This window comes from Solanum verrucosum, unplaced genomic scaffold (genome assembly GCF_900185275.1).
Source record: "Solanum verrucosum unplaced genomic scaffold, falcon-dt-bn FXZP01000259.1, whole genome shotgun sequence".
In the NCBI taxonomy this organism is placed as follows: Eukaryota; Viridiplantae; Streptophyta; class Magnoliopsida; order Solanales; family Solanaceae; genus Solanum; species Solanum verrucosum.
Genome location: NW_026019973.1, coordinates 495192 through 511692, shown reverse-complemented (window position 1 = coordinate 511692; position 16501 = coordinate 495192). Strand labels below are relative to the sequence as shown.

General features: G+C 36.1%; 2 protein-coding genes across 2 annotated transcripts; one reads left to right on the top strand and one right to left on the bottom strand.

Annotated features, from left to right (window-relative positions):
• The first annotated feature begins 3969 nt into the window (after window positions 1-3969).
• LOC125817241 (pathogenesis-related homeodomain protein) lies at window positions 3970-13307 on the top strand. The gene is made up of 12 exons (XM_049496786.1): window positions 3970-4165; window positions 5169-5265; window positions 5444-5956; window positions 8734-8899; window positions 9122-9245; window positions 9405-9517; window positions 9624-9983; window positions 10068-10304; window positions 10397-10486; window positions 11299-11349; window positions 11610-11831; window positions 12707-13307. The coding sequence occupies exons 3-12, from the start codon at window positions 5469-5471 to the stop codon at window positions 12983-12985; spliced, it is 2130 nt and encodes a 709-aa protein (XP_049352743.1). The 5' UTR covers window positions 3970-4165; window positions 5169-5265; window positions 5444-5468; the 3' UTR covers window positions 12986-13307.
• Window positions 13308-13922: 615 nt separating this feature from the next.
• On the bottom strand, window positions 13923-16501 carry LOC125817252 (nascent polypeptide-associated complex subunit beta-like). The gene is made up of 6 exons (XM_049496799.1): window positions 16403-16501; window positions 15446-15513; window positions 14750-14898; window positions 14603-14659; window positions 14337-14375; window positions 13923-14247 (listed from the first exon to the last, which is right to left on the bottom strand). Exons 2-6 carry the CDS (start codon window positions 15511-15513, stop codon window positions 14072-14074), a joined length of 489 nt encoding a protein of 162 aa, XP_049352756.1. The 5' UTR covers window positions 16403-16501; the 3' UTR covers window positions 13923-14071.

Here is a 16501-nt window from a genome sequence, read left to right as displayed (position 1 = left end):
TCCTCAACACTTGAAAAATGCTTCAGTCAACGACAAATGTCACGCCACGAGTCTACACTCTGGATGTGGCCGGCACTCGAGAATCATTGTTGGTCTCCAAGCGAACCCTTGGCCTGGCCCAATAGTCAGAGGACGACTTACTCGAGTGAAATAGAAACCTCAAAGTGCATAATCAAACTCAACATAACTCAACTATGAATTTCTCAATATTTATCTGGAAATACTCAGTAAATCATAAATATTGTCTCAAGGTTTTTAAAACATCAACAAGGAACACTGAAAGACTCATCATACTACTATTGTCTATGAAGCCTCTAAATACTATGATAGATGTGGGGACAAGACCCACGACATCTTAACATGATTGAAATGTAAATGTGGAACCCTCCGAAAAGTAAGTAAGCTCACCAAAGCTAATTGGAATGCAAATGGTATCAACGAAGCGCATGTTGATGACCCTGAACACCTGTATCTGCATCATGAAAAGATGCAGATCGAATGACGTCAGTACATTGAATGTACGAGCATGTAAGGGGGAAGCTGAAACATAAGTAACTGAACTAATACTCTGGGAAGACAAACTCACTTCATCTCAACTCAAATGGGAAAACAACAATAAGAGATGCAATATATAAGCTTTTAAAACAGTAGATATCAAACTCAATAAGTATCAAAATACAATAATAAACTCTTTACTCTTAATTTGGAGATTCTCTATCCGACAACCATCACTATGAGCTACATGATGATACAACGTCTCGCCCACGCTGCCAGAATTGTCCTATGCCTTGCCGGGGTATAGAACACCTAAACTAAGTGGATCCACTAATCTATGCTTAAAAGCAATAAGAAATCATCTAAAAAGTATGACTCTTTACCCATGTTGGCATACATGGTTTATGAGGATTTTGAGTTGTCTGAACTCATCTTCATATAGGTGCTCAATACTACGCCCAATAATATATAACTCATGCTCAAATGTTTAAAAACATAATTCTTTCTCAATTTGAGATGATTACTTAAAAATCCTCTTAAAAAAGGTAATACTCTGAAACTCTTCTGAACTGGTAAACTCATTAAATCGATGATTCTCTCTTTTAAATGTAAAATTATTAAATACTTGGGAATACTTAGTTCCCTTATAGTCATTTTGAAACATGAAATTCAACTCTCCTCATCCTCATACTCATTTACTCAAGACTTAGTTCAAATATTTAGATAATTGCAAAAGACTTCTCAAAATGACTCAAAAAGACTTTCTTGAACTTTCCTCTTAACTTTACCTTGATTTGAAAGTGTAACTTAAAAGACGTGATTAGGATATGTAAGATATTAGTTTGAGAAAGTCGTTTTGGTTTTTAACCTAGAGCGATTGGTTTACTTGTATCATGCAAATGTCCAACACTTAGGTGCTTTCTAAGATCATCCTATATGAAAGATGTATGACATGTGTGAATAATGAATGACTTGCAGGGTATGCAATATCTAGGATTAATGAAGATTTTAAGTGTGGATATCAAGGGGAGTACCTAGGTACGATTCGAGGGAACACATACAGAAAGAAGGTCGAAAGGGTAAGGGACGTGGCGACCCTGGCGTACTGAGTGGCGTGGGGCGCCAACCCTAAAACTATTGACAGTGTTTGGGGCGCACTAAGTGGCGCGCCGCACCAGGCCCTAAACTACTGGGCAGTAGTTCTAGCGCTATGGTGGCGTGCCTCCCCATGCTTTTGCCTAGAAATTTGACGAATTTTCTTGCTCAATTTCAAGTCCTAACTCATCTAGAATCGAATGACTTCTTCCAAACTCACTTTGATTCACAAACCCAACACAAAATCAACAAAATCCCACACAAAATTCATCAAGAACAACACTCATTCGCAAAACCCTCACCTCAAGAACTCAAAAACCTCCATTGTTAAAGAATGAGGTTAAAACTCAAGAACTTCTCAAGAAACCCAATCAATCAACTTCAAGAACGAATTTATGAATGAAACCACATGATTGGCGTGAAGGCGAACAAACCCAACACTATGAAAGCTTACATACCTCGAAGAACACTTGTTCTTGGCGAAAATCCTCAAACTTTGAATGAACGCTTGAAACCTTCTTTTTTTTCTCCTGTTGAAACCCTTCTCTCAACCCTAAGCGTTTAAGAATGAATGAAAACTGATCTCAAACAGGTTATACCCCTATTTGGGTGAGAAAAACGTTTTTGGCCTAGTGGGGTAAGGAAAAGACCAAAATACCTTTTTTTTAAATGGATGAAATGCTTAGACTAGAGAGTTGCACTCAAACAGGCATAACTCATTTATCCGAGCTCGGAATTTAGCAAACTTGGCGGCGTTGGAAAGAGGACTAAAAGACCTTCGATTTAGTACCTCATGGGCTACCTAACTCTTTATGTGGTGAAACTGTTATGGTCATTTGAAGTTGACCCAAAATAAAAAACTGAAGTTTAATTAACTTGTATGAATCTCTAATTGGCTTTTCGAAGTACGAGATGTTACAGTTAACAAGAAGTTCTATCTCCTTCTGCTTTGGAACATCAATGTTCTTGAGTTCGTATTGCATGTTCATCGGCTAACAAGAGTAAATATTCATTAATATTCTTGTGTCTTCTTTGTTCCTTCTTGTCAGTTATTTGAACTCTGAGAACTCTGCAGTTGTGCTCTCTATGTATATGGACTATGCCCATTGTGTTTTCCAAAAGACAAGATCGAGCAGCAAAACACAATAAGCATGGCCCATATACATAAAAAATCATAGCTACGGAGTTTAGAAAATTCAAATAACTGATAAAAAAAATAAACAAGAAAGGCTTATATATAGAGTACTTATTTTTGGTTAGCCAATCATGAACAAGCAACCATGAAGACGCACTCAAAAACATTGATGATCCAGAATAAACGGAAACGAAACTTGTTGTTAATCCACAATGGAAATATTTGTCAGGTGTTGAGGATTAAAGGAAATGAAATGTGTAAAGTGTGAGGAATTTGGGATCAAATAAGTTACTTTGATAATTTACCAAATATCTGTGCCAATTAAATTTTCCTAATAGTAGTGTTAAACTGTAACTTCATATTCTCTTTTTTGTTTTTTCATGGATGGCCTTATCATCAATTTCTTTAGTTGGAAATTTTGTTCATTTTGATGCATAATTTTATTTTACTTGAATTTTATATTAAAAATAAATATTTTATTTATGGTCAATTTTTAAATTTGACTATTTTTATTTTATATAGTTACTTAAAAATAATAAAGTTGTCTTGATTTAAAAACAAATGAAGTAACATATATTATTTGAAAATTACATTCAAAGTACTATTAATCACAATAATTAACGATTTAAAATATTTTAAAAAAAAACGTATTAAAGAGTTGGTTCACTCTCAAAATTTTACATGTGTCACATATATTGAGAGAAAGGAAATAACATATTATCTGAAAATTACTTTAAAATTACTATAAATCATAATAATTAACAACTTGAAATATTTTTAAATCATATATAAATTGTGTTGACTCTCCTAATTACATTTGTGTCACATAAATTGAGATTTGAGACAAATAAAATAACATATATTAGACCAGTGGTTGCACGACTATTGTATCAATTCATATTATAAAACTCAATTAACTATCACTAATGGTTGTGATCGAGTGATAACTACTCATTCATCCTCAACTGAGTCATCTTTGTAAGGGAGCATTTTATTCCCCTCCCAATGTGAGACTTTCCGACATGAATTTGAATTTAATGAGACTTCAAAATAGATAACGGATACCGAACGAGAATTTTTTTTTTTAAAAAAACAATTAACTGTGACTATGAACTTGATTTAATTAGATATTTAGATATTGTAATATATATTTGGTGGAAAAAAAAAAAACAAGGAAGATGCTCAATATTTAGAAGCAATTTAAGGAAAAGAAACAAACAACAGAAACTGCAAGTTATGAATACTTTTACTAATATTTTGTACAATAAATGAAGTAATTTTATTCCCATGATTCATTTATGATTGAATAATTTTAAGAATTTAACTATTAAGTACTTCCTTAATCTATAAATTTCCCAAGAACAAGGAAGGTGGAAATTCTGCATTCAAAAATACTAATGAGATACTTGGGCGATCTTTCTTCTTCTCCTTCACTTTAAGGTTAGCCCCTTTTGGTTTTTTCCCCCTTTTGAGGGATACCCATTTGATTAATTATGTTAAAGTTTGAATCTTTTTTGGTTTTTCTAACAATTCTTGGTTAAGTCTTTTCTGGGTGTTTGTCAAATTTCAATCTTGTTAATCTTGGACTAAAGTGTTTCTTGGATCAATAATGTAAGTGTTTTGTTGAATGTGCTTAATTGGGGTTATCAACTGGTTGATCAAGAACTGAAATTTGAAGTTTTTTTGTTTGTGTATATATGTTTGTGTTTGTTTTAAGTCTTTTTTTGTTTCTGGGTATTTGGAAATTCAATCTTTTGTTATCAGAATGAGTGATAAATGGATTAGTACTGTGAATGTTTTTTGTGGTTCTTGAATGCATTGAGCTTTTTACTGGTTGTGCATAGAGTGCCTAATTTGGGATTGGCATCCCAGTTTGTAATGACTTGAAGATTGGGGAAGAGTTGAGTGAAAGATTGGATCTTGTTTGGGAGTTAGCTACATTAGATTGATGATTATATTTGATGAAAGCCAATTCCCATTTTCAACTTTTTTTCCCCCAAATATCAATTGGAACTGTCTTTTTCCAGTGACATGTTAAATTGTCTTATAAGTTTCACCATAATTCTCTGGCATCTCAAAATCCATACTGATCTAAGGATAAACTAGTTTTGCTCTAATAGTAAGTATCTTTTACTCCTTGAGTTGTGGGTCTATAGGAAACAACCTCTCTACTTCTGAGGTAGGGGTAAGGTTTGTGTGCACTTTACTGGCTCTAGACCCCACTTTGTGGATGGGCGGTAAGTTGTTGTAGTAGTAAGTATCTTTTATTTTCAAAAAAGTTGCTTCTTTTCTTTCTTATTGAGTTAAGCATAATTTGTCTTTCTTCATTAGCTAGGTCTTCATACTTCTCAATGTCTATCTTGTTATTTGCTCAGATGTTCTGCTTCATTACAGTTGCTTCAGTCGAGTAAAATTGACAATTATGAAAATTTCTTGTCTGTAGCAGAAGAGATTCACATATATTGCACTTGTGCTTCCTAGTGAACTAAGAATTACTTGGCAGTTTTTCTTCTTCCTCTTTTCAGTGAATATCTGTTGTGGTATGTATTTACTACAGTCTACAAGTAACATTGAAACAAGAACTGCAACTTTTGTATCTTTGGCTTGACAAAGATTTGACATTTTTCTCATTTATAAAAAAGAAAAAGACCTCTCCTCATCTGCTCTTTTCGTGTTGTCTTAGAGGTTATTTGATCATTGATTGTTTTGTCCTTGCAGGACTTTTAATGTCACACAACAAGCTATGATGCCTGGAAAAACAGATAAAGATATGCATAAAGCAGTTGCGAGCTCATCACAAGTAAAAAATGTGTTGAGAAGATTAGAAAAAAAGAGATCTAGGCTGAAATCAAAATCTCATGGAAGGTCTACTCATGCATCTTCGTCAAGGAGAACAGTTGCCAGTGATGGTAAGGGAAAGTGCTGTTCTGGAGAAAACATACTTAAGAAAGAAATTCCGAAAAAAGCTAAATCATCAAAGAAGCAGTCCGTATTGAGCTGTGAAGGAGAGAAGCTTCAAGCATGCAACTCAAAGGACAACTTAAAACATGATAACCTGGATACTGGGTCTGAAAAGTTAAAGAGAAGAAGAAAAAGGAGGAGAAGAAAACATAACGCAGATCCAGATGATGTTTCACGTTTACAAAGGAGGACGAGATACCTCTTGATCAAGATGAAGCTAGAGCAGAACCTTATTGATGCTTATTCTGCAGAAGGCTGGAAAGGTCAGAGGTGTGTACCTTATCCCTCTTATCTACATAAATGTATTTGTCTTGCCTAGAGACTTGATACTGAGTATCGTAACTGTTTGGTCCTCAAATGGTAAGAAACTAAAGAAACAGATTGTCCCAAGTAAAATGTTTGTGTCCACGTGGTTGTAAGTGTGACGAATATGCATGTTTGATGGAGCTGTTTCCTTGTTAACTATTAACTTAAAAGACGGAGTTGTTTCCTTTTTAACTATTCACTAAAAGACGGAGTTGTTTCCTTGTTAACTATTAACTAAAAGAGGGAGTTGTTTCCTTGTTAACTATTAACTATAAGAGGGAGTTGTTTCCTTGTTAACTATTAACTAAAAGAGGGAGTTGTTTCTTTGTTAACTATTAACTAAAAGAGGGAGTTGTTTCCTTGTTAACCAACAGCAACAACAACATCATACCCAGTGTAATTCCACTAGGTGGGGTCTGGGGAGGGTAGGGTGTATGTAGACCTTATCCCCTACCTGGGGGAGTTGTTTCCTTGTTAACCATTAACTAAACAGTTTCAACCTCTCGCTCTAAGCTTTTAATTGAATGCTCTGATCTGATAAGCCTTTCTAGGTTAATTTTTGAAACTTGCTTCTACTCTAAAAGAATGGGAAATTGAGGAATTTGAATATTTGGCACTAAAGACATGCAACGTTCCTTTACTTCACTCTCAGTGCCACACCCTTATCGACACAATGTGGGTGTGGGATCCGTACCCAATCCAGTCAACTGGTTTTGAGTACTTTGACCAAATTCGAGGCAGAAATTCTGGACAGATTCAATGATTTTCTGTAATCAAAACAAGAACTAACATGGAATTGAAGAAAATGGAGTACCTTGAATGTATAAATTTCTACTGTCACTCCCTTTCCTTTTATCTCCTTCCAGGATTCTCCTCTCTATCAATATTTTCTCCTCAAGTTTTCCACATAATATCTCATAATTTTAGGTTTTATAACTCTATTTTTAGATATTTAAATTTTTTAGCTGAATCCCCGCACTTGTATCCATACATGGATCCGTATCCCCAAATCTTAAAATTTAGATCATGGAGGGTCCGACCTCTAGATCCGCACCCGTATCGGATGCCCGCACCTGCGTCCGAGCAACTTAGGTTGCTTCAACGAGTTGCCGAACTGCTATTCTGAAGGGTATAAATCTCCAACCCAACTGAAGATACTCCCAGTTAGCGCTTTACCGTATATAAATGTATCAACAAGTGTGAGTTTCTGGATTAACTCATCTTACGAAAGGATTTGACAGTATAGACCCCATCTTTTCAGGCTAATCACTGTATGGGATCTTTTGTTTTTGTCCAAAATTACTGAGTTCATTTTCTGAATAAATTCATCTACCTCCTCCAATTCCCAATCAGACCGATTGCTTCTGAACTAAAAATTCCATCCAGTCTCCAAAATACAATATGCAATCATCACCTCAAAATCTTCCACCTAGTGGTGGAGTTGGGATTTTCACCAAGGAGAGTCATATGTAAACAAGTATACACAGAAGAGGCCAAGGGTATTCAACTTATAGTATATATACTTTAAAAAATTACGTATCTGCAAAATGTAATTTCCAATGAGAGGGTGTAAAATGACAGCCCTTGACAAGGGTAGCTCCACCACTACTTCCACCATTCTAAAGAGGTTAGGGTATAGTTCACTAAGAGTTATCGTTCATGTGTGCAACCAGCACCTTTGTCAGATTTGATTATGTTAGAGTGGATTAGAGTCCCACATTGGTTGAGATTTGAGAATGGACCGGTGGTTAGCTTATGGACTTGGACAATCCTCCCTTCGTGAGCTAGCTTTTGAGGTTGAGTTAGGCCCAGGTGTCATATCTTTACATGGTTTCAGAGCCAGGTCCATCCCATTTGGGCTCCCGTTGGGTTTGGGCGTGGAGGGGGCTGTTAGAGTGGGCTAGAGTCCCACATTGGTTAGGGAATGGATTTGTGATTTGCTTATATGGACTTGGGAAATTCTCTCCTCATGAGCTATCTTTCGGGTTGAGTTAATCTCAGGTGCCATATCAGTCATATATTTACAGATTATTGCTAATTTTCTCTACTTCTTTTGGTCATTTGCTAAAACCACTTATAGCTCCTCTCTCTATTTGAGTTTCCACCTAGGGATGGTATTGTTCTGGCTAAATGAGTCTTAACATTGTATAATCAATAATGACATTGCTAATAGTGAATTATTTTATCCTTAATTGCTGAGGATGATGTTGATGTTTAAAAATACAGTAAGTTTGTAATCTTGAAATAAGCAAAACCAAAAATGAGAGAGGAAAAAAATTGTGAGTTAATTTATCAATGTTGTGTGAGAAATAAGAGACATGATGCATCAAATATAAAATTGGGACTGACAGGGAATATCAGATTTATTACTCAAGTAATGAATAGAAGAGTAGTAGACACTCTTACTTTAATGTGGATCTAACTTCCACAATGATTTTGTATATGACAAGACAAGGCATGAGACAAGGCATGATACAATTCATTTCCAGTCCAAGAGATGTATTTATGTTTAGAAGTATGGTAACAATTTTGATGCCCCTCATTTGCTGTCCTGCAATCCGAATATTGTGGACTGCACAAGTAGCTACCCTAAAGTTAAACCCTTAACAGTAGAATCATCACAAAGGAAAGGAGCATTTACAAGCTATGGCCTATTTAGACAAACTCAATATGTAAATGCTAGTGTAACTTTATCCTTTCAAGCGAGCAGCTCATGTGACATCTTTCGTCTTTTCATCCAGTCGAGAAAAAATTAGGCCAGAAAGAGAACTACAAAGAGCAAAGAAGCAAATATTAAACTGCAAGCTTGGAATAAGGGAGATAGTTCACCATCTGGATTTGCTTAGCTCTGCTGGGCAGATCGATGATTCTGCTATTGCTCCAGACGGATCTGTCCATCATGAACATGTAAGCATCCTTCACAAAGTGTTTTTTGTCTTATACGTTGTAAACACTTGCATGTCACGCAGTACCATGATGGCTGATTCTCTTTTATTTTTATTGCACTTTATTTCCCTACCCCCTTAAAACTCATAGCAGCATCAAAGCTGAAATAGGAAAAAAGTCTGCATAAATAGACAGATAATCAAACTCGGATGCGGAGTTCAAAGTTTCTTGTTCCATTTTCAGATTATCTGTGCCAAATGCAAATTGCAAGAAGCTTTTCCTGACAATGATATCATACTTTGTGATGGTACATGCAACTGCGCCTTCCATCAAGAATGTCTTGATCCTCCACTATCAACAGAAAATAGTAAGTTAGTTTGAATATGCTTCTATTTCTCCCTTTTCTTCCACTGCTTATGCAGAGCAGAACTTTACGCCTGAAATTCATAACTTTTGCTTAGCTAAATGGCTCCTGGCTCATATTTTATTTATGAGAACTTATTCCAAAAGAAACGATAATTTGCAGTACCGCCAGATGATGAAGGCTGGTTTTGCAAATTTTGCAAGTGTAAGATGGAAATAATAGAAGCAACAAATGCTCATATTGGCACCCACTTTGCTATGGATAGTAACTGGGAGGTTGAGTAATCTACTGTTGTACTCTCCATAAAATCATTTTTGCACCCCTCCAAGAATTATCTATTGATCGGTAATTAATGATGACATATCTATTTGATTAATACAGAATATCTTCAAGGAAGAGGCTCTTCTGCCCGAAGGTGAGGAGTCCTTGTTATGCCCCGAACAAGACTGGCCATCTGATGACTCCGAAGATGATGACTATGATCCCGAAAAAGTTACTAATAGTCACAGTAGTACTGATAGCTTTGAGAGTGGTTCTTCCAGTGAAGCAAGCAGTGGAAGCATGTTAGGATCACTTGAGGATGAATTGTTAGCTTTAACAGGAAAGCTAGAAGATGGCAGCGGTGGAAAAGATTATTTGTCTGAACAGATTGCTGGGTCAGATTATGAGGAGACAACTGACTGCGAAGTTCTATCTGGTCCCAGACAGAGAAAAGCTGTTGACTATATTAAGTTAAATGATGTGAGTATGTTAATGTCCACAAGTTTTCTGGCTTTCTACCACATGCTGCTAACAAGAAATCAATGATGCTCTTATGTGGCACAGGAAATGTTTGGAAAGCATGCTCCCGCGATCGAGCAAAATAGTGAAGACGAAGATTGGGGTCCAGGTAAAAGAAAGCGTAGACGGAAGGAGCCTGAATCAGATGCTGCAAGCACCCTTATAACCCTTTTTGAAAGCGAGAGAAGTTGTCCAGAAAAAACAGTGGATGAAGTGGAAAAAGAGTCTTTGGGTAGACCAGCCAAGAGAGAAATATTCAGGATTCCTCCTGATGCAGTCGAGGTAATATGCTTCTTTGCAGTATTTGTTGTTACATCAAAGAGGAAGCATCTTTTACAGTATTCTTATTGCTCAATACTTCTGAGCTTTAACAGGAACTTCGCCGTGTATTTGCTGAGAATGAACTTCCATCTAGAGAAGTACGGGAGAACCTCTCCAAGCAGCTGGGTATTGAATTTGAGAAGGTAATGATAATTGTGATATACCAATAGACACCTAGAAAGTTTAGATCCTGTAGTACTGCAGTCTTCCATGATGTATAGTCAGCTCTGTTAGAAATTGGCAACTTAATTGATCAATAGTCCACAAAGTTTTAAGTGTTACTCTAGCAACAACTGATATTGTTATATGTTTTGGCTACGACTCGTATGCTCTTAGGATAATTACATACTTTTACTCAGATAAAAGGGGAAAGTAAGGGAGGAAGAGGATTGGGAGGTGGCTGTATGATGATTTATCTTATTATAGTTATAAATAATGATGTTCCGAAGCCTAAACCTTAAGGCATGTTTGGTATGGAAGAAAATGTTTCACAATTTTTCCATGTTTGGTTGGTAAATAATTTTGGGAAATATTTCTCCAGAAAACAAGTTCCTTAAAAATTAAGGAAAATGACTTCCATAATTAAAGTAGGGAAAACAAGTTTCATAAGTGACATTCCACATTAATTGTTTCTTAACTCTCCAACACACCCCACTTCAACCCACCCTATCGCCCATCCCCACCATCACCCATTCCTACCCTCCACCCCACTCCCATAATGTTTGCTTAGACTAATATGAAATGCTTTTGGGATTATATTTTCTGCTTACTTACTGAACACTGGAAAATAAGTAAGAAACCCACTTACTTTTTTTGTGGAAAATATTTTCTTTCATACCAAACACCTAAATCTCTTGAGATGCCTGTGACGGATAGGTTGGTGGAAGCTATGTTAATCTGTTCGCTTTATATATTGTTTTCATTTGCTTATTTGTCTGTTACATGCTATTTTTAGGTGAACAAATGGTTCAAGAATGCACGGTATACGGCCCTTAAAGCTAGAAAGGTAAGTATTGAGCTAAGATTATTGGTGTCCTTCACCGTTTAAGTTTCTCTGAACCTTGTCTCCTGCCATTTTTTCTCATATCATGATTATGGTGATGATTACATTAGCTTGCCATTATCATATTATCCGTTCTTTTTGTACTTTTCTCTTTTTTCTTTATGTGGTGGCAATTTCATTAACCCCTGAATTTCAGGGGCTGTATAACATTTGGCCTGGAGCTGGATATTTTAATTCTAAGTTCTTATATTCATGGGTATCAGCAGGTTGAGGGCACAAAACCGTGTCAAGCTACTAGTCCTACAACATCAGTAGGATGTACACCTGAGACTGTAAAGGGTGAACCAGCAGATCATATTTCGTCAAGTGATGCAGAAGAAAATGCAGCCCAGACACCTAATGAAGAAACTCCCAACTTGGTTATCTGTCCTTCCAAGGAAAAGCATGACAAAAAAGCAGCAATAACATCAACAGATAGAGCAGAGGTACGTTTAATTAGCTGAGAATCCATGTGCAGTTCTATTTGGTCTTCTACATTAATGTATATAAAGAAAATATTGTGTTTACGCTTTACTTTTTGGCTCGGGATCGCTTTTCTCTATGTGAAAATGCTTATAATGTGGGTTTTAATTTTTAACTATCAGAAAAAGAAAAAGGTAAGTAACAAACACAAAAAAGAAGGGGCGAAATAGCTTATCGTCTTGGTTAGAAGATATATATTTTGTCGGTGAGAGGATTTTATACCTAGTCTGAAGTGATATGTACTGCAGATTCTTAAAATATAAAGAAAGCTATCTTAATTTAGCCTGCAAGGATTGGGAATGTTGCTATTCTTGCTATTATCCTATAGCTGACACGTGATTAGCACCTGCCGATGCTTCCAGCTACCCAATTTATCAACGAAATCATGGAAGCTCTCTTGTTTTATCTCAATCTATGCCATGTCAAACACAGTATATTTAAAACTTGGCTGAATTTAGTTAATTTGCTTGCAATTTCACATTTCAAGTTCAAATTTCTGAGTTGGTTAAGTTTTTGCTTGAGAAACTTTAAATGGGTAGAATCTCCCGTATTCAGTGCTCAATTTTGTTGAAAGATGGATGTATTTTGGTCTTAGAGCCTGTTTGGATTAGCGTATGACTTATAAGTCAAAAGCCATACTAACTAATGAATGGCTTTTGGCTTATAAGCTTTTTTAGTTTACTCAAACACTACAAAATTGCTTAAAAGCTATTTTGGTTAAACAACACCTAAAATAAGCTGATCCAAAGGCGCTTAGTCATTATTCACTTAGAAAGTCTAATTGAAAGATGGATATATGTTATATTTGTGTTCTAAATTTTCCTGTTTCCACAAGCAGACACTAGTAGAATCTGGCGATGACGTGAGCCTGAAACTACTGCGAGACAGAGCAAAAAAACAAAGGAGAAAAATCAATTCCAAGGAGAGGGAAAAGATAAAAGAAGCTGAAGCTGAAGCTGATATGCAGGAGCTTTGTAGAATCAAGGACAAAATAGCAAGACTCCAGGACGTTTTACGAAGGTTTCCAAATCGCAGATGTAGAAGAGCGGACACTTCTAGTTTAGATGAATCATTGGTTGTCTTTATACCTGTTGCACAGTTACAGGAGAAAAGGTGACTAATCACTTCTCCTCTTTTTTTTCTTCCTAAAATTGTGTTGCTCCATTTTTCACAAATCAACAAAGACAGACAAGGAGGTTGAATGAGGCAAATACAGAAGCAAAATTCTTCTTTTCCCGTTATACATGTATAGTTTTCTCTCTTTTTGTAAGGACATGCAATGTAAAAGATAGTAACCTTGTAGAATAGATCAGTTTCAGTTATGTTAATTGGCACAATCTATAAATGTGGCTACATGAGTATCTTGTAGTAATCATAATATTTGAATGTAGTGTGACCTGTGCACTCCTCATTGGATGCAAGTAGGTTATTGCATCATACATTGTTTTCTACTGTGGCAATCGTCATAGTCATTGCTGTGAACTAAACGTTGAGCAAACGCGTTTGTAACATACTTCTTGATTACCTTATCCTATTTACTGGAAAAACTTATCTTTCTTTTTTCTTGATAATTTCATTATCTAAAGAGTACGAACAGGCAATGTACTTGCAAAACCAAAACCCAAATTCAGAGAGAATAGGTAACTGCAACAAGTTATCGAGTTACTTAAAAAAACAGTTTGTGTGCACCAGAGGCTGTGATAGGGAAGTGGTAACCACCACCACTTTCAACAATCCAGCCCTAAGGCCAAAACAAATACCAGACACCAGGTGCAAAACAAAACAAAATAAATGGTTTAGTCAGTGGTTGAGTTCCCTACAAAGCAATCACTGCTTAGCCTCTTAGTTGCTAAGCCCAGATAGCATTATCCTTGGCCTCTTAATTAATACAGAATTGTCACCCCATGGCAAGGACATCAGCAAAAAGCAGAGAGTTTTTCCCCATGTGTGTCGAAAGGAGAACTATGTAATCACGTATACTTGCTATATAGACTAGCTTGTATAGAATAACAAATACCATGACATTGAAGAATAGGCATTGCTAAAATAGAAGATAATTCTTTGAAGGGGAAAGTAGCTTACTATTAAAAGCATTTAAGAATTCTTTTGAGATGTGTCACAATAGACATGAAATAGAACACTCAAAAGCCAAGGTAAAATCTGATTTCAGAACATTGGAAAGTAAGGGAATTCAACAAAAACTTCAGGAAGTGTGGCTCTCCTCAGCAGCAGCTTCAAAAGTTTCACCAGCCACAAGTTCTGGTACATCATCATCGTCTTCCTGTGCTGCAACAGCACCTGCAGCTGCATCAGCAGCACCAGGTGCCTGCTTCTGGAACTGCTCGGCCAACTTCTTCAAATTCTCCAAATTATCGGGACCTGAAATTGCATTTTTCAACATTCAAAACACATGTTTGATTGTTCAAGCTTTTATCACAACTTAGTGTACGCCTAAAAATGACACATACCCAACTGGTGAATGATCTGAGGAAGAATATCCTGCAATTCTGCGAGAGGAAAGAAATATTAAGCTTAAGACATTCTTATGCACGTGGCCAAGACATAATGAAAAGGAGTTAAAACAGTAAGGAGCTAAACTCCTCCGCTAACAATCAAGGACTCGTGTTGGAGAACCAACAGAAAGAATGCTAGTCTTGAAGTATAATTTGTTTTGAGAAATAGTTATAAAGTTTATGTTGAGGTTGCAAGGCAGGAGGAAAGAGTGAACACATACTCTTTGTCTGGGGAGTACCACTAACAACCCATGTGTTTGCAGCAATTGATGCTTGAACTGAACAGAATCCAAAAACAAAAGGTTATTAAGAATGGCAATAGAGCGACAGATGACTAAAACTAAGTGAAATATAGATTATATTTATACCTTTGGGATTAACGAATTGGATAACAACATCCTCCTTGAAGATGTTGACTTCTTCAATAGCAGGAATGGCATTGACACCTATTCTTTTCAAGGTGCTCTGTAGTCTTTTGTCATCGGTTGTAGTTGTCTTGTGTACGGCCTTCTTCTTTCTGCAGAAGTAGCTCTCATTCAGCAAACATGAATGAGAAAAATAAGATACCCCTTATCAATACACTTCTCGTGTACCTTTTCTCTCCACCCGTCACTCAAGTTTTGACCCTTGGACTAACACTAGTTAGTCATTACAAACTTAAGTAGGGGTTTGGCCATAGAGTACAAATATTTTTCATTTTATTTGTAATTAATGAAATTGGAGTTGAAGATGGAGTTTTGTTTGGTTGTACTTTTTGCATAGAAGTGAATAAAGCAATTTATTTGGAATTTATGTAGCAAGGGAGGAGTTGGAAAACAAGTTTGGAGCACTTTTTCAAACTTGGAAACAAACTACAAGTTGGGATTGGAAAGTTTATAACCAAAAACTGATTTTAAAATGAAGTTGGCAATTCTTCCGGAAAAAAGAAGAAGAGAATATTATCAAGGGCAAACAGGCTCTCAAGTAACTGAAATCTTTTAAGTTAGCAACAAACATGCACATTCTTTCTCAATACATTAACACACTATTTTCATGTGGTAACATTCACAGAAAACTAAACAGACCTTCTCATGGTACCCTTTCCACCGGTTCTGACCGAACCGGCCATCTTTTGCAACTTTTCTACATTCATCTGTCATAGAAAAACACCAAAAGTCAGTATTACTCAGTAAACAAGTAACAAGAAACTGCCATAATTATCGCATTCCATTTTACAGGCACCATATATCTGTAACAACCTCCATGACCATTAAACTAAACTAAACCACATCCACAAATTTCACAAGCTAAAAAACCAAATCCCTCTATATATAACCTTAAAACACAAGCACACATGAATGTTACAGCTAACTGCAGGTACCAACTTAACAAACACAAGACTAAGAAGGACACATTTATATTTTGGAGTAAACCAGTTTTCTGAACTATTAAATTGGTCATTGATATACACATGCAAAAAAGCAGCTAACAAAAGAACTAATCCACTCTGCAGACTAAAATAAGACAAAACAGAACCACTTAAATGCTTAGGGAGCTTACAAAATGAAGGAAGTAAAAAAGGGTCATTAATAAATTGGTCTCTTTTACCTTTCTATGTAGTTCCAATCCAAAATATATAAATTCTATTCAAAACTAATACAAAATCCACATTAAAATTAGAAGGTTCATCCTTCAAAAATCAAAATCCCCATTGTACCATACACACATCTCTACTATATCTACTATAAGAGAGTACACAGTCAAAAAGCTAGCACTTTTTTTCTCTTTTCACCAGATTAAGATCCAGAAAAACAAAACTCAAATCCAATCAATACCATCAATTCATCCAAACCTCATCAACACATCAAACACAAACATAACATTCATTAACATTATCCTAACAAAAGGTATACAGTAACACACAGAATTCATCATAATCATGTACAAACACAGTGGGGGGAAAAACCAAGAAAAGCATAAAATTAGACACCCATTAGGGAGATTAGGGGGGTGGGTGGGTGGTGAGGCATAGAGATGCTAACCTTGTGAGGAGAAGACTGAGCTAAAACCCTAGCCGCAGAGAAGATGGAAAAAAGAATGAAAGACAAGGAGGGTTTGTTTTGGGTGCCGATAACTTTATA